The 17,413-nt window shown below is 57.9% G+C and overlaps 1 protein-coding gene across 13 annotated transcripts in view; it reads left to right on the top strand.

The window, feature by feature from the left end:
* Positions 1–17,413, top strand: part of PTPRF (protein tyrosine phosphatase receptor type F) — an 83,949-nt gene that overhangs the window by 22,507 nt on the left and 44,029 nt on the right. For all 13 annotated transcript variants that reach the window (XM_070468298.1, XM_020914787.2, XM_020914785.2 and 10 more), the window contains 3 exons: positions 583–728; positions 914–1,055; positions 12,924–13,112. In XM_070468298.1, coding sequence (XP_070324399.1) covers positions 583–728; positions 914–1,055; positions 12,924–13,112 — 477 coding nt within the window. The remainder of the gene's footprint in view (positions 1–582; positions 729–913; positions 1,056–12,923; positions 13,113–17,413) is intronic.

The raw sequence follows: 17,413 nt of genomic DNA, 5'->3' as shown, positions 1-17,413 counted from the left end.
CACCTGGGAAGGCATCCAGAGATAGGACGTCTCTGGATTAGGAGGTGGAATGTCTAGGCCTCCGGGACTGATGGTGCGTGGGGGCCGGGGAGAGGAGGAGTCGTGGTTTCTGGCTTTAGCCTTGGGGTAGGTGGTGGTACCATCACCTGGGTGCAGAGCAGTCATGTCTGCGAGAGAGGCTGGGCCGTTCCCAGCAGCTCTCAGCATGCCTTTGTCCTAGAGCTTGGAATTGTTGAGGGGATGGGAGACAGAAGAGTGTAGCAGTTAAAGTACAGACTCAGTACTCCAGACTCAGTTGCCTGGGTTCAAATCTTGGCTCTGCCACTAAGCGGCTGTCATGTTGGGCAAATCCCATTACCTCTGTGTACCTTGACTTCTCTATAAGCAAAAATAAAACCACCTCATGTGCTCACAGCTCTTTGAAGAGCACCTAACACATAGGAAGCACTGCACAAGGGCTAGGCATCACTACCGTTATTTCCTTCATAGACCTTTCTTCCCCACCCCCATGCCTGCCCCCTGTAGCATAGGCCATTTCTGCAGTGACCATCCCGTGGTGACTTGACGTTCCTATCTCTCCAGGCAAACCTGTCTTCGTCAAGGTCCCCGAGGACCAGACTGGATTGTCAGGAGGGGTGGCCTCCTTCGTGTGCCAAGCCACGGGGGAACCCAAGCCGCGCATCACATGGATGAAGAAGGGGAAGAAAGTCAGCTCCCAGCGCTTCGAGGTACAGCTTCGGGTGGGCAAGGGCAGGCAGGGCTCCCGTTCTGCCTATTTAGGGGTCTGGTCCTATATCACCTCGTCTTGATCTCATTCCCTGGGGGCCTTTTCTCGGCAAGAGAAAGGCTGAGCCTGAGCAGGCCCTGGTGTCTGTCCCGAGCAGGCTGTGACCATGTGTCTGTCCTCCGGCAGGTCGTTGAGTTTGACGACGGGGCAGGATCTGTGCTGCGGATCCAACCACTGCGGGTGCAGCGAGACGAAGCCATCTATGAGTGCACGGCCACCAACAGTCTGGGAGAGATCAACACTAGTGCCAAGCTCTCAGTGCTCGAAGGTACCTGCTGGAAAGGGATGTGGCATCGGAGGGTGGGGAGACTTATGTGCGGGATCAGCCAGCCAGCCAGCCCCAGCCCCACCGTGGACTGCGGTGTGTTTGGTAGAAAGGAGAACTGGCCACCCTGGGGTCGGAGAAGGTCAGTGGTGGACAGCGATGATGGCTGGATTTTTCGCATATGCGTGGTGTCTTTGTGTTGTGCTGAGCCAGGGTGTTGCTTGGCTGGGGTCTGGGGCCTGACCTGAGGTGTGAGGTGGTAGCTCCGTGTCGCTTGGGGTACATGATTCGTAGTAGTGGGTGTGATTTTCATGTGGAACCTGGCGAGAGGCTTCAGAGAAGTGTGTTCCCAGTCGCTGCTGTGAGCAAGGGCCCTAGGCTGGCGGCCAGGGGCCCTGTATGTGAACTTTCATGACCTCTCTCGCTTGATGGCTCCTCCATTCACTCACAAACACGCCCTGATGACGCCTTGTGTCCTGAGAGTATCTGACCTGGTCCTGCCCTTGCGACTTCAGTCTCCAGTAGGTTCTGCGTTCTGCAGGAGAGGTCCAGGGGACTGCAGGAGGTGGGGGGAGCACACAGGGGTTCAGGGGAGGAGGGAGTTGTTGTCTGAGTCCTGAAGACAAGTGGGAGTTGGGGTGGGAGCCTTGGTGGGGACATAGCATCAGCTCACACCAAGGCCCAGAGGCAGGAGACAGTGGAGCTTTCAGGGGACTCTTGAGTGGTTCCATTTGGCTTTGGGGTGGAGGGTGGCTGGAAGACACAAAGTAAAGTGGGGAAGAGTAGGTAGTTCAACATGAGCCTGGAGAGGTTGGAGGGCAGATCACACAGGACCCACCAGGCTGAGAAACACTTTCCTGGGGATATAGGAAGCCACAGACAGGGAGTGACGTGATCGCCGCCCACTCCCACCTGCTACGATGAAGGCAGCCCTCTGACTATGCACGCATTTTCAAAATATGGTTTGGACTGTTGCTTTAAAAAAAAAATTGCAACACCAATACCTGTTCACTGTTGAAATTTTGGTAAGTATAAAATAGCACATAAGAAAAATTAAAAATCACCTGTTTATCTTACCACTACTATTAACATTTGGTTATTTGCTTATAGTCCATTTTCTGTGCATACATTATATATGTAACAAAAACAGGATTACATTCTGCCCAATGATTTGTAGACTGCTTTTTAAAAAAACATATCTTGAACATCTTCCTCACCATTAAGTATTTTTCTGCATCATTATTTTTAATGGCTGTGGGTAAGTGTCACATGCAAGTACCCTAATTTCTTTAGCCATTCCCTTATTGTTGGGCACATATGTGTCCAGTTTTTTGCTTGTATAAGTAAGGGACTGTGCGCTTTCTTACAGATGTGTTCACTTTCCTGATTATTTCCTAGATGCACAGAAGTGGAATTGCTTGGTCAAAGAGCCACATGTGATGTTTAGCCTTTTCAATATTTCCAGAAGACTGTCAGTTTACACACCCACCAAACAGGGCATGAGAGGGCCTCTTTTCTTCACATCCTCACCAGCAGTGGGAATTATCATTAAAAAAATCTTTGCCAAGTTAATAGGCAAGAAATGGCATCTCAATTTAATTTGCATTTCTTTGATTACAAGAACAGTTGAACGTCTTTTTGTGTTGGCCGTTTTTACACTGTGGCTTTGTGTGTTCACGTTCACATCCTTTCAGTAACTCCTTTGTGCCTGTGTGTCTCCTGCAAGGCAGGGCAGGGCCCTCCAGCTTAGAGGGGCAGCGGTTAGGATTAGGGGCTCTGGACCACTTATTCTCTTACCTTGTGACCTCAGGTGAGTAACCGTGCCTCTGAGCCTCATTTTGCTCCATCTGTAAATCGGGACGTGATGCCTGCCACCCAAGCTGGTTGGGAGGATTAAATAGGATGTAGTTAAGCACCTTGCTGAATTCCAGCATGAATGGGCGCTGCTGTAGGGCTGAAAGCTGCACACCCTAAGGTCCACATGTGTGAGCTGCCTGTACCTGGTGTCGGTGATGCAGCCCCCACCATCCACTCCCCTGAGGGGCAGGGGCCTAGAGGAATCACCCTGAACCAGGATCCCTGACGGTTGGGTGCTCTCAAGGTCCTCCCTGCCACTCTGACCTCAGTTTCCCCACTCATGACCTCAGGACAGGGATTTCAGCACTGCCCTCCCTCCTGTTGCCCGCTGCCCCAGCAGGAGCCATCTGCCCTGCCCTGGCATTTGGGAGGTGGCCGAAGGGCCAGACTGTGGCTCCCACCCTAGGGGGCATCTCTCAGTACCTCGCATTAAAGGAAAGAGAGGCTCTTTTTTAGTGCTGGAGGAAAAGTCCCTACACGCCAGTGCTGGAGGGGCCTTCTTGGAGGAGGGTTTCTCTAGCAGGGGTCTGGGGTGTTTTCCTGCTTCTGGGTGTGAGAGGTGTCGGGTGAGATTGGGGAGCGCATGGGGGCCCCAGGCCTGTTCCTGGCCCGGTTGGGATGGAGCTGTGGGCCTGAGTGAGCCCCCCTCCTGCTCCTGAAACACAGCACCCGGAAGGTGAAATGCTGACTTGCCATATTGGTCTGCGTAACCTTGACCGGCTCTGGGCTTGGCAGAAAGGAGTGGAGTAGGAGGTCGCAAAGGTGCCAGGGGGCGGGGCCTGAGGAAAGCAGCTCCCCCTCACCGTGCCAGGCCTCCCCTGCTGGCCAGAGAGGCTGGGTGTGTGTAGGAGTAGGGTGAAAGGATGGTTTGACTACAGCCGTGAGCCTGGGTCAGAAGAGAGCAAGGGCCATTCCTGGGAGGCGGGCTGGGGAGAGGGGGAAGCTGGTTTGGGGACTGGGACTCAAGGTGGAGTTCCTTACGTGCCGCACACCATGCACTGCGTGTAGCTCAGCACACACCAGGCACTTCAGGGGAGTGGCCCAGGGCTCCCTGGGGTGACTCGGCTCAGCTGAGAGGTTGCTGCATCCCAGGCCTGCGTGTCCACCCAGGCTCCCTGCCCTGCCTTGCTCTGTGCCAGGCCCAGCTCCTTTCACATTCGAAGCACCCCACACCACTCCCACTCCGTGGCCTTTGCACCCAGCTCCCTGGGCAAGACTGCCACTCCCAGGGAGTCCCGACTGCCCTGCAAGGCCCAGCCAGCTGCCTCCCCACCCCCTTGGCCCGGGCTGGGTACAGGGTGGGGGTGCCCGGCACAAGCTGGCTGGGGGCGAGCTGCCCAGCGTTCCTGTCTGAGTGGTAATTGAAGCCATTAGCGCGCCAGCCTCTCCCTCGCCGGGTAATGGCAGGAAAAGCTCTTCTCACTCCGCACTCTTGAGGCTGAATCACTCCCCCTCCAACCCGCCTGCCGCCGCCACTGAGACAGGGAATCTGACATTTTCCCTCTCGAGGGAGGGGGAGCCCAGGGGGAGGGGAGGCAGGCCTTGCTTCCCAGCCTTTCCCTCCAGGAGGTGGGGGAGCCAGGAGGGTCTTGGAGCTCAGTCTGGAGGTTCGGGATCTGCCTGGGCCAGTGGGTTCCAGCCAGGAGGTACCGTGGTCAGGAAAGCCTGAAGGATACCAGACAGCAGAGGTGTGGCCTGGGCCCTGATGACTTGGGCAGGTTCTGGAAGGGCCTAGGAGAAGAGGAAGGGGCAGAGGGGGAGGGAGGAGGAAGAAGGCCAAGGAGCAGAGATGAGCCATTTCTGACTTGCCTTGGAGGGCTTGGCTCTGCGGACTCAGAGTGCAAGAGGCAGCATTTGCTGTGGTCATGGGTACCGCGGACAACACGCACCCGTGTTGTGGCGTGTGTGCCCTGTGGTGTGTGGCGTGAGTGCCCTGTGTGCTGTCTGGAAGGCAGTGTGTGTGAGGTGTGTGATGTGGTGTTGCACTCATGGGCTGTGTGTGCCTTACGGGTTGTATAGAAAACGGGGGCTCTGCATCCGACTGTGTGTGTGCACGCGTGTGCTTGTGCGTACACACATCAGGCGGTGTGATGTGTACAGCAGGTGGTGTATGTCATGCCGTGTGTGCATCAGACAGTGTTTATACGGGGTGCGGGCTGAACAGCAGGTGGTGTGCACCTTATGGGCTGTTGTGTATGGCGGGGGAGGGGTATGCAGCAAGCAGCCTGGGCTGAGTGTGTGCAGTGAGTCTGGTGCTGCAGGAGGCCCGAGATGTGGGACTCATTGCCTCCAGGACCCCACAGGATCCCTGCTCAAGGCTGGTGGTTGGCCAGGGCAGCTAGACAGAGATGGACCTGGGGCAGAGTGGTCAGCCTGAGCCGTTCTCAGTGCCTGAGAAACTATCCTTCAGCAGGCCGGGGGGAGGGGGCACCAGAGAGGGATCCTCCCCAGACCTTGGGACTCTCTCCTCCTCGTCTCCTCCCGGCACTGAGCCCCGGCTCCTTTCACCCGTCCCCACCTGGCCTCGATGTCTGCTGACTGACCAGGACCACACCACTCAGGCCACAGAGGCCCAGGAATCCAGGTGCCCGCATGGCGCGCCTGGTCTTGCCCCTTTCCTGGGGCATAGGCTCTGGGGGAGGCCTGCTGTCAGGCCTGTGGGGTAGTGACTGGCGGTGGGAGGCGGGCAGTCAGTGCTGGGCCAGGACCCCCAGGCTCCGTAGTGGTTTTGACCCTGGTTTGGGGACTGTGGGGTGATGAGGCCCTCTTGAGCCCCATGCCAAGCCCCTTTGAACATGAGGACTGATGAACAGCATGGACCCTGTCCTGCCATCCTGGGCTGACTGCACCTGGAGCGCGGCCAGTACAGAAGCTCGTGTTTTCAGGGTGGGTGGATGTTTCCCCAGGGGGCCAGCTCTCCCTGCCCCACCCTCCTCCCTGTCCCTGGCCCAGGCCCGACTAGGGGGTGGGGTGTTTGGGGAAAAAGCTGTCACAGGCAGAGGACGACCGTGCCCCTTTCCTGTTGCCTGCATACGAGACCAGGTAACCGGCTTGTTCTGAGGAAGCTGGGCCCATCATCTCCCTGATTGGCACCCACAGAAGACATAGAAAGGGCCCCTAGAACCTAGCACCTAGAACCCAGGCCAGCTTCTGCCCCTCCCCTCGCCGCTGAGGTGTGACCTAAGTGCTTCTGGCCCCGTGACCGTGGGACCTGTGACCTGTCCCTGCAGCCCCGCTGCGACTGTAGTCACATTCAGGACCGCACAGATACGAGGCTCTGAAGCCACTCCCTGGACAGATCGGAGCCCCAGACATAGGGGTGGGAGAGGTGTCAGTGGGCGGGCATTGCCAGGAAGGTCTTGGAGATCTAGGGAAGAGACCTAGAGAAGACTAGATTTCTTGGTACCTGGGTTCCCCCACTGTTTTTCTAGTTCTGATCTATCTTCAGGGGGCCCAAGTGGACCCCCTTCTGAATGGTTCCTCCTGTGGGGCGGGCAGTAGGCCTGCCTCTTCTTAGCCACAGACACTGGAGGCCTTCCCTGTGCCCAGCCTGCCCCTCCCACCCCTGCAGTCGCAGGTACTTGCAGGGCCCTGCTGTGTGCGTGGCCCCCTCGCCTACACCCCTCATCCCAGCCTCAGGATCACAGTGGAACCGGCAGCTCTGGGAACAGCTAGCCAGCTTGGAGGTTTTAAATGCCCCTGTGTGTGCACATCCTCCACCCCTGATGAGGTGTCCCCTGCCTCTGGTTGCCAGGGGAGAGAGGATTTTAATCAGGGGAATGCCTGATAAAAGGCGTGCTTCAGGAAGGTCCCTGAGGGTGCAGAGGCGGGTACCGGAAGACCAGTGAGAGGTCAGGGCAGCGGCCCAGGCAAGAGGTGGCAGTGGCCCAAACCCAGGCAGTTGGGTAGAGGAGGAAGGGAGACTGGGTTCATGCAGTTTAGAAAGCTTGCCTGGCCACCTGTGGGACTGGGGAGGCGGGTGACTCGGGGTTGCTGGCTCCAGGCCAGGTAGATGGCAGTGCCGTTTGCTAAGGTTCAGGTCTGAGAGGAGGACCCATTTGATGGGCAAGTTGATGAGTCCACTTAGAAATCTGTTGTAGCAGGTATGTGTAGGCATCCTGGGGAGGGGTGCCAAGGAGGCCTTGTTCAGATTTTGCCTGGCACTCCAAGGAACAGCTGGAGAGACAGGGGAGAGAAATGGCAAGTCTTAGGGAGCCAGAAGACAGGAAGCGGGCCCGGATGGAGCCCCAGACGCTAGGTCTTCTATAGGGATGAGTCCCTGGAAGTCAAGAGAAAAAGAACCTGAAGGATCAGGGAGGGGTGCTGTGGAGAGGTCGAGCAAGATGACCGCTGAGACGTGGCCTCTGGACTTAGCTCCATGGAGTCATGGTTGACCTTGGTGAGCACGCTGGCGGCAAGCCATGGGGGTAGCAGCTGGGCTGCAGGGACCTGAAGAGCAAGAGGGAGGTTCTCAGTGGTCTGCAGGGCCCAGGCCAGAACCTCACGGGGGTAAAGGGACCCAGGGAAGGGTCCTGGAGTAGGACTGAGGTGGGGACCCGGGAGGAGGGTTCAGCGTGGGTCAGACCCCAGAAGCTGGAATGTGGAGGGCGCAGACCTGGGGCCAGCCCCCAGGGTCACCTGGTGGTGTGCGGCTGGGAGGCCTCACCAGCCAGGTTGAGTAGAGCCCTGGGAGGCACCAGGGAAGTCCTGGGGAGGAGGGGATTGGGAGGGGGAGGCCTCGCGCCTGCTTGGCTGTTCTCGGCAGCGACAGGCCCCAAACAGCTCAGATTCAAAAACAAAACAGGCTTTTAAGATGCCAAGTTTGATGAAATCTGAGTGCTGGAAGAGGTGGGAGTTTTCTCTTAGAAAAAGCTGAAAATGAAGACTGAAAGCTGCGAAGGGAGCCCAAGGCTCCCCAGGCCTCCCTGGCTGCCTGGCTGCCTGGGGGAGGGGTGGGGCTCTGGAAAGGGTGGGGGCCGCAGGTCCGAGGGGCCCTTCCCGCTTGCTCAGGGGTGTCCTGACCCTGACCTTGCCAAGGGTAGGGCTGCCTCAGGGACAAGGCCTGAGGCGGCCTTGGCTCCCTTAGAGTGCCGGCGGGCTGGGGGAACCAGCAGCCGCTACCCACCAGGTCCCCTCATGCATCTCCACACATCTGCGGTTCTCGGCTCCGGCCCCACAGGCGTCTCCAGGGGACTCGCCACGTCAGCATCCGTGTTGCTCTGCATGTCTGCACATGTGTGTTTCCGCGTCTCTGCGTGCACTCCCACTGGCTCTGCTTGCGTGCGTCTGTTTCCACAGGTGCTTGTCACTGCAGGTGCCCCTCCGCACGCACATGGAGGTTTCTATTTTTGCACCTGTCTCTTTCTCCATGTATCTCTCTGTGGGGCCCTGGCTGTGCACAGATCTAGGTGTCTGCGTTCACCAACGAGGTGAGGCCAGGCCCAACACTCAGGCACACCAGGAAGGGGGTCAGGCCTACAGACGGTGCCACCCCAGGCAGCTGGTGTGTGTGTGTGTGTGTGTGTGCGCGCGCGCGCGCGTGCCTGCATACACACAGACACACCAGGAAGCTGAGTAAACACGAGTGAGGAGTTCCTGCTGACAGACGGTGCCGCCCGCTCCGGGACCCCGCGAGGCGTCTCCATCTGTCCACCTCCCTGGTGCAGCCCCCTCCCTCTGGCCCAGACTCCGCCTCAGGCATCCTGGGCTAAGCTGGACAAAGAGACCTGTGTGTGCTTGGTAGGGGGCAGCAGCAGCCTCCCTCCCCCAGTCATTGCCGCTAGCCTAGGCTGATCCCCTGTCCACCCCCACCCTAGCCTCATCCATCAGGCCTTAGTTCCAGCCAGCCTCACCTTCCCACTGTCTCCCCACCCTCCCCCAGCCCTTACTCAGGCAGCCCCTCCCTCCCTTCCCCCAAAAGCTCTCCCCTGCCACTCATGCTCAAGTGTTTCTTACTCCTGCCTTTCCCTCCTCCTTCAGGAAGCCACCAAGATAGCACTGACCCAACTGCATTGCTGCTGTGGAGACCTCAGCCAAGCTTTTGTCCCTCTCTGAGCCTTCGGCTCCCAACACCCACCCCTCAGCCCCCACACCCTGTCACCTTTCTCTGCCCAGTGAGGATGGCAGAGAAGAAGTCAGGGTTCTCACTGCAGTATCTAAAGACCAGCGTACGCACACGTGTGTCCCCAACCCAGGTACACAGATCTGTGTGGGCACACCCTGGGAATGTGTGCACCCTAACTGTGCATGCAGGCAGAATCCACAGAGAGCTGTAGAGGCTCCCCAGTACCTCTGAGGTCCACTGAAGTCCCCATGGGTTTTTCTTTCCTTCGCGGGGACCCTTTTATCAGAGGATGGACTGACCTTTGCCCAGAGGGACACACTGCAAAAACCTGGCCAGGGGGCAGGTGTGGGGACCTCCCTGCCTTGTGCGCACTCAGGGGGCGTCGATTGAGCGGGAAGGAGACGGCTCCCTAGAGTTGGGGAGTAGGGTCTTGAGAAGCGGTGCTGTGACCCAACCCAGGAGGGGACGGGAGGGGCCGCAGCGGCTCGGACCGCAGATGCGCGCCCCGCTTGGACTCACCAGCGCCGCCTTTCCGCCGCGGCGCCGGCTCTCTGCCGTTGCCATAGTTACCAGGCGGTCTGGAGTGGGGAGGGACCCTTCCTCCTGCGGCGCTGCGCAGCCCCGCCGCCCTCAGGATGGGTTTTGAGCGGACTCGGCGTGACCAGTGCGTGCTGGTGTTGGAACGTGAGTGCTTGCCGGCGGGTGGCCGTGTGTGGGGCCGTCGTGTTCGTTTTGCGGAAATAAGCCGCGGCGTGTGTGCAGGGAGAAACCCAGCCAGAAGCCCAGCCGGCAGAGGGCGTGATATGGGAGCAGGATGGTGGCTGGCTACTCCAGGGTCGTCCTGATCCCAGTGCCCACACCCTGCCCGATGTGGGGTCGGTCACACCACCTGGTCTCATCCCAGCCCCACCTCGACTTAACTCTGTGACCTTGGGCGGGTTCCTGGATCTCTCTGCGCCTCCATTTGCTCATATACTTTACATAGTTTCAGTAAAGATTAGATCAGTTTGCAAGGCATTTTAACGCATTACCTGGAACTAGGAAGTGCTCCATAAACCTGACCTTTATCCCTCTACCTGGGCCTCTGTTTTCCCCGTTGTTAATGGGTTTGGAGTGATCATGCGACGCCAGCTTGAGGAATTTGCCTTGGTCCTTAGCCTGAGTGGTTCAGGGTACAGTGACCCCAAGCTCCTGCGGTTCAGGGTACAGGGGTTATGTGAAGAGGATAAACGTGACAGTCTGATGGTGGGTCAGTTTACACCAGCCTGCTCAGTACTCAGCTTGGCCAGACGGGCACAGGCGTCAGTAAGCGGCTGCTGTCCTTGGCTATATTTGAATGTTCCTGGGGTTGTGGGGGGGGGGGCTGCATCAAGTGAGTGTGGAAGGAAGAGCCAAGAGCAGGTCATTCCTGAAGGGCTGGAGTCCTCCTGTGAGACATGCTCCCCCCCACCAAGGTGCAGAACTGCAGTCTTCCGACTTGTGCCTGGAAGCCTAGTTGGCACAAGGGACTGGCTTTTGGGTCCCGCTGTTTTATGGACTCTTCACACATGCCGGTTTTAGGCTCTGGTGGCTATGCCTGAGGGATGATCTGAGCCAAGGACGGAGCCATTGAGGGCACAGTAATTGAGGGAGGAAAATTAATTGTCCTTAATTTGGCATGATCCCAAAGACTTTTCCCGTGTTAGGAATTCAGAGTACATTCCCAGGACACAGGGCTGCAGATGTATGTTTTTCTTCCCTTCTCCTTGATCAGCACCTTGTGGGTAGAGATGGAGGCCAGCTGACTCCTGGGCCCTAACTCTGGCAGGCCCTGCCCCTGCTTCCCTCTCCACTGCTCAGGAGGGCTGAGCAGGTAGAATTGAGGCCTGGGAAGAACTAGACTGGTGCCCCAGTGGGCTGGGATGGCTCCAGCAGCCCTGAGTGTCCCTCGGCTGTTGGGGAGTCCAGGGAGGGTGGAAGTGGACAGAGCCCTGCCTGGGCCTTCCTGGAAAAGCTAGTGGCGGCAGGACCAAAGGAAGCTGTTTTCCTGCTTGGCATATCCCAAGTCCTGCTTTCATTTCTTTCCTCCCTTTTCTTGCCACGGCTAACATTTTCCTTTTAAAAATCAGAGCTAAAAGTCAGGACACTATGGGATCATATTTACAGCCAAACAGACGCTGGGTTCATGTCTGGATTTATAGGGCTGCAGGTGGGGGTGGTGTTCTGCCAGCTACCTAGAGAAGCTGGGGAGGTGACTCCTACTGGTCCCCAGCCCGAGACCCCACCCCTTCTCCTGACAGCGCCACAGTCCCTTAGGGATGCCCCAGGCAGCTGGAGCCTTGGCAGAGCGCCCCCTGGGGTGTGGCAGCAGAGAAAGAAATGTCTTGCTCTTGCCTGCTGGGGCTCCTCCAACTTCCTCTCCTGCCTGCCCACCAGTTACTCCCCCTGGGTCTCTGGGGAGACTAGCCCTGCCAGCCTCTACCTTCCTCCTTTCTGAGGATGCCACTTGGCTTTTCCCTGGCATGGGAGCTGACCTCGGCAAACATCCCCACACCCTTGAGCTGGGCCTGCAGGAGGGAGATGGGTGTAGTGCTGGCCTCCCCCTCCACGGGGCCCCACTCCCCTATCAGGAGACTGACAAAGGACAGGGTTCCCATTCCCCCACTGGGTGTGCAGCCTGGCATCCACACTGGTGGAGAGGCTCTGCCAAATTGCCACACTAACTCTGGTTTGCTCCTGGCAGGGGGCGCCTCTCACCAGACCCAGACAGGAAGGGGGCCCCAGGCCCAAGTCTTGGTACTTGCCTGCCCCGGTGGCCCAGCCCTTGCTATTATAATAATGTCAGCCAGTAGTCCTGGGGTTCAGATTCTTTGTCTGGTACTTTCCAGCACCTTATGTGCATCATTAGATGTAGTCTTCACGACGACTTTATAAGGAGGGCACTTGAACCTTGTTAATAGATAAAAATGGATAAAGGGAGAGGATTAGTAACACTCCCAGGTCGCAGAGCTAGTTAGTGATGGAGCGGGAGCTCTTCTTGGTCTGCACTTGTCCAGAGTCTGTGTTCAGCCCCATGTGCTCCCAAGTGGGGAGTGCGCAGCCTTGCCCCTGTCCGGGCCCCTCAGGGCTGATGCAGGAGTCCATGTGCCGTGAGAGTAGGGGTATGCTACTGCAGTCCATGCCTGTTGCTCCTGTGGATGTGACTCCTTTGTGAGCCCCCAACCCCTGGCAAGCTGGGAGAAAGCAGCCAAGGAGTTTTGCCTCCCTCATTGACTTTTGATGTCCTCACAGGGCTTTTTTTTTTTTAATCTCTTCAGCCTCCACATGCTCAGACCTGGTCCCCGGTCCTGACCATGGCCTCTAGGGTCAGGACTGAATAAGGAAGGAGATTCAGGGTGGGGACCAGGGGTCGGAGACGGGTCGTTGGTAAGGCAAGGGGTGCCCAGAGTCAGGACCAGATCCCAGGCTGTGACATGGGGCTCTGCCCCGTGGTGGAGCTGAAGGCTGGGTGCAGGCAGCAGAAAGGACGCTACACATGCACACAAGAGGGTGGGGACTGGGTGGCACAGGGAGCCTTTGGCCTGAGTTGTGGCTGGTGATGCCACTGTGGGAGCATGGGCCCCCTCCAGCCCAATGTCCACGAAGCACTTTTTTCTGTGGTTAGGAGAGGCTCAAAACCATTTTCCCAGGGCCTGGAGAGCTAAGAACTCATGTCTGCAGTCTGAGGCCTACTTCTCAGACCTGTAAACCCTCTGACAGGACAGGGTGGGCCCCCTGGCAGCTCGCTGGCCCTGTGAAGGGCAAGGCTGGGCAGTGGGGCTCCAGACTCTGGTTCCTCACATCAGGGCAGGCTTCATACTTAGAATGCAGAGAAGAGAGGAGCCAAGGGTCGCAGCTGCCCTGGGAATCACGACGGTCCCATCGGGCAGGTGGTGCCAGCCCTAATGTGCACCTTTGCTTTCTGTCTGCAGAGGGACAGCTGCCCTTTGGGTTCCCCTCCATCGACATGGGGCCTCAGCTGAAGGTGGTGGAGAAGGCCCGCACGGCCACCATGCTGTGCGCAGCAGGCGGGAATCCAGACCCTGAGATCTCTTGGTTCAAGGACTTCCTCCCTGTGGACCCCGCCGCAAGCAACGGCCGCATCAAGCAACTGCGTTCAGGTGAGCAGAGGGCAAGGGTCGAGGGGCCGCGCAGACTTCGGGAAAGGCGCTGGGCCGGACCCAGTGCGTCCTTCTTGGGCCTGGGAGCTGTGGGAGGCCTCGGCCTGGGTTGACCTTCCAGGGCTGATCAGAGGGCACCTGGCGGGTGCACCAGATACTGCTGTAGGCCCACCTTACGTGCCCAGGAAGAGAGCTTGGCAGCGAATCATATGCAATTCTCTCACCTTCCCGGGACTGTCCAACTCCAGACTTTAGTCCACCTCTGCGCCTGGAGGCACGAGTGTCTTTCCCAGCTTGTGTTGGGCTCTGTGAAGGTGCTCTGTGGGCATTCATCCTCCGCCTTCCCTGGAGCCCAGCCTGAGAGGGGGGCCTGGATGGTGTTTCTCTGTGCTTCTCTGGACGGCAGGGAAAAATGCCAAAGATGTCTGGTTCATCAGGCTTCCAAAGGCTGGACCTCAGAGGCTTGCAGCCCGGGTGATGTTCAGCCATCCTTTGGCCACCAGGGCCACCTGTCTCCTCTGGATGTCTCAGTCGAGCCAGCTTGGAGCCCTGCGAGCAAGGATGCTGCCTTGAAACCAGGCGGGAGGTGTCGCCCCGTCGATCGATCTGCCTGCGAGGCTCCCGCCAGGATAATTGATTCCGTTTTTGTGGGAAGGGAGCCTTGGAATCAGCTTGGCTGCAGCTCTGCGTCTGCCGCCAGTGCGGGCTGGGCTGGTCAACCTCAGTCCAGGAGCCCTCCTGCTAGCTGTGGGATGGTGGGCTCGGGCTGGATGACCAGCACCAACCATACCCATCAGCTGTGGTGTCACCTCCGCAAAGGAGGTCATGACCCTGCCCCTCTCAGGGCCTTGCCGGCTACCAAGGTGTCCTGCCACTCCCTGGGGTGCCAGCCCCTTCACATCAGCTCCAGCCGGGTGGGTGCCCTCATGATGCCCAGGGGAGGAGGAAGGGATGAGCCACCCAGCAGGGGCAGGATTCTGGTCCCAGCAGCGGCCGCCTGAGACAGCCTATGAAGTGTTAGCTCATTTAATTTAATTAAAACTCAACAAGATGGAGGCAGCTGTAGTGCAGTTAATTAAAACAGCCATAATCAAGGCAGAAAACAGGCCGCCAGCGTTCGCGGCCGCTGCCCAGCGTGGCACAGCGGCCGCCACGGTTCGGCTCCTCTGCGTGTCCCCGCAGCCCCCAGGCAGGCTCCCCAAGCAGCCAGATGGTCCTCCCTGCAGGCCTGGCCTGCACCCGGCATGGCAACGTCTGTGGCAGCAGTTCCGGGAAGGCACGCCGTCTCGCGTGTTCCGTTCGTTAAGTATTTATGTGGCGCCTGCTGTGTGCCGGGCCCGGTGCCACCCATTCACGGCTCTGTGAGTCGGCTCCCGCACGGAATGCTGCTCACTGGCCTCCTCGGCCTCTCAGCAGCCACCCTGCCTCCCTCTCAACCCACTCGCTCGCCTGTCGCCCCGGCTTCCCTCTTTTCCGAGTGCCCCTTCTCTGCTCGGCAGCCCGGTCTGCTCACTCCTTCAGGCAGGGAGCGCGTGAGCCCTGCTCTTGCCCCATAGACAGAGCCCTTCCCCCAGCTGGCTCGCCCACTCCTGGAGCTTCAGGTTCCATCTGTCTCCACGCCTGCGAGTCCCTGTTCTGTCTCTCTAACCCAAACATCCTGCTGGAGTCCTAGACTAAAAAAGCCCTCTGCCTTCTGGGTGTCACCCTGACTGTGAAGGGGGTAACTCCTTTCCGAACAATGGTGTCCTGCTTCCACTGACCCTCTCTCTGTGAGTGGCAGCCCCTCTAACCTGGAACTTAGGATACACCGCAACTCCTGCTCCGCATAAGGAACTCCCTAGCCCTCTTGATTGGTCACCCATACTGCTTTCATGTTGGTCCTCTCTCCTCCTCCGGTATCCCAGGTCACTGAACACTGCTCTCCAGGCTCTGCCCTTGACTCGGTCCTGCAGCACTAGGAGGGTTTCCTGCGTGTGCCCCATGTGCTCTGACGACCTCAGTGGCATCCCGCTGCTTCCATGGTCAGGTGCACACTCCTGAACAGGCACACACAGCCTTTCTCACTCTTCCCCAGCTCACGTCTCTAGCTTCTTCTCATCGGGTCCTGGCTTCACCCACTGGTCTCTTGGCCTCACTCAAGTTACTTTGAACTTCAGTTTCTCATCTTTAAAAAGGAGTTACAGTGAGGATTAAGTGAGGCAGTGGTGGTGAGAGCTGTAGCTGACTGGCCTGTGATGAGGGGTCTGCGAATGGGGCTCTTTGTAGCTCCAGTCACTCCCTGATTTGTAGCGAGCCCCCCAGCCACATCCTCACTCTCTACTCACGTTCGCTAGAACGGGAAGCCCCCCTTCTCTGCCTGAGGCCCGCTCCTTCACAACTCCTCTTGCTATGTGTTGTCACCATCTGGCTCCAGCTCTGGTCACTTAGGCTGGGTGTTCTGCAAGGAGAGCCTGGGGTTGGCTCCCGCCTGCAAGGGTCTGGCAGGTGATCAGCACAAGCCCAGCTATAGGACAGATATCTCTGAGCCCTGAGGATAAACGATTTCCTGATGACCTTTGGACCCTGTCCTTGTGGACCTGCTTCTCAGGTCCGGGGAAACCTTTCTTGTTTGACCTTTCCTGCCACCTGAAAGCGGTGACCTAAGGGTAATGGCCCAGGATCCAGCCCCTGGGATGGCATCTGAGGGGCCTCAGTCATCCCACTTGCTCAATAACAGGACTCTTCCCATCACTGCCTGACCCTGGTCCTGACCCTTGACCTAGTAGCTGCTGCCCCTGGCCTGTACTGTTGAGAAGGGTGTGGAACGGTGCCAGGCACATCTGACAGGGGCGTCCCTGATGGAGTGGAATAGCCCCAAGCGCTCAGCTTTTACAGGGACCTCACAGTTTATGCATCACCAACCGTTTACAAAGTGCTTTCCTGCCTTTGGTTGCACTTGATTCTCTTGCAACTGTGAGAAGTAGGGCAGTTTGTGATTATCATGCCTGCTTTACAGCCAAGTTAGGGAGTCACCCACCCAGGGTCACGTGGAGATCCGAGGCTGGGGAGCTCCCCTGGGACGGCATCCAGGGCCTTCTACTATCACATCTGACTAACCTGGGCCTGGGGAGAGGCTGGGCCCTGCTAGGGCCCCAGAGCACCACAGCCTCATCTTCTCCAAACCTCAGGCCCTCCCCGACTGTACCCAGAACCCCTCAGCTGTCTGCAGACTGAGCCCCAGCACATGGCACCAGGGCGTGGCCCCCTGGAGCAAAAGCATGAGACAAGTACATGTGCACGGCCCAGGTGCACAACAGGTGCTTTCTCTCCAAAGTGACGTCACCTGCTGCCACAGCCTGTGTCTCTTGAAGGATTTGAACTTGAGACCCAGTGTGGGCCCCAGAGGAATGGGCACAAACTCAGGGAGAGTGGAAATCAGTCAGGAGCAGGCAGCATCACTGGAGCCAAGACGGGGCTGACCGCCAGGTGGGGCTCCAAACCACTGCTGTGGGCCCCATACTCTGCCCAACCTGGAAGGACCACTGTGGGACACCTGCTGTGCTCCGCTCATCCCACGGCCTGAGTGTGCATGCCACCATCCCCATCACCACGGAGGACCACTTGCCCACACTGTCCGCTGTTCACCCAGACACCTGAGCCTGGATGCCAGCATCTGGCTGCAGAGAGAGGCCCAGCGGCCCAGACAGATGGAACTCTGGTGGGCCTGAGGGCTGCAGCCCCCATTCCATCCCACCACCAGCTGGTCTGCCAGGAGGGCCTGCTGTCAGCAGTGGTCCCTTTTATCCGAACACTCTGGCACACCTCAGGGGCAGTGTGGATCTTGAGGGACCCTCCTGTCTCCCACACTCATCACGGAAAATGGAAAAGACAAATTCTTTCAGTTTGATGGGGAAATGACTTTCCAGAGAGGCCCAGAGTCTTGTCACACAGCAGGTTAGGTTTTGGAATTACTGAGGCCAGAGCTAGGGATCCCAGGCCTGGAGCATTTAGGTGGCCACCCCTTCCCCTGCCTTCCCCCTCCCCCTCCCATGTCAGACCTGGACTGTAGGAGTAGATCAGCCTGTGGACATTGCGGTCTCAGGACCCCTGGCTGTGAATATCAGAGGATCTCCAAGAGCTTTTGTTAGTGTGGATTTTATTTATCCGTATTTGCCACTTTAGATGTTAAGACCAAGAAGGTTTTAAATATTTATTAATCCACTTTAAAATAATTTAAAAACCCATTACGTGTTAACATAAACAACATCTTTTAATGGAAAATAATTATATTTTGTGAAACAAAAGCGTTCAGTGAGAAGAGC

This window comes from Odocoileus virginianus, chromosome 5, assembly GCF_023699985.2.
Source record: "Odocoileus virginianus isolate 20LAN1187 ecotype Illinois chromosome 5, Ovbor_1.2, whole genome shotgun sequence".
In the NCBI taxonomy this organism is placed as follows: domain Eukaryota; kingdom Metazoa; phylum Chordata; class Mammalia; order Artiodactyla; family Cervidae; genus Odocoileus; species Odocoileus virginianus.
The sequence above is the reverse complement of the archived record's forward strand: the minus strand, read 5'-3'. Positions and strand labels throughout refer to the sequence as shown.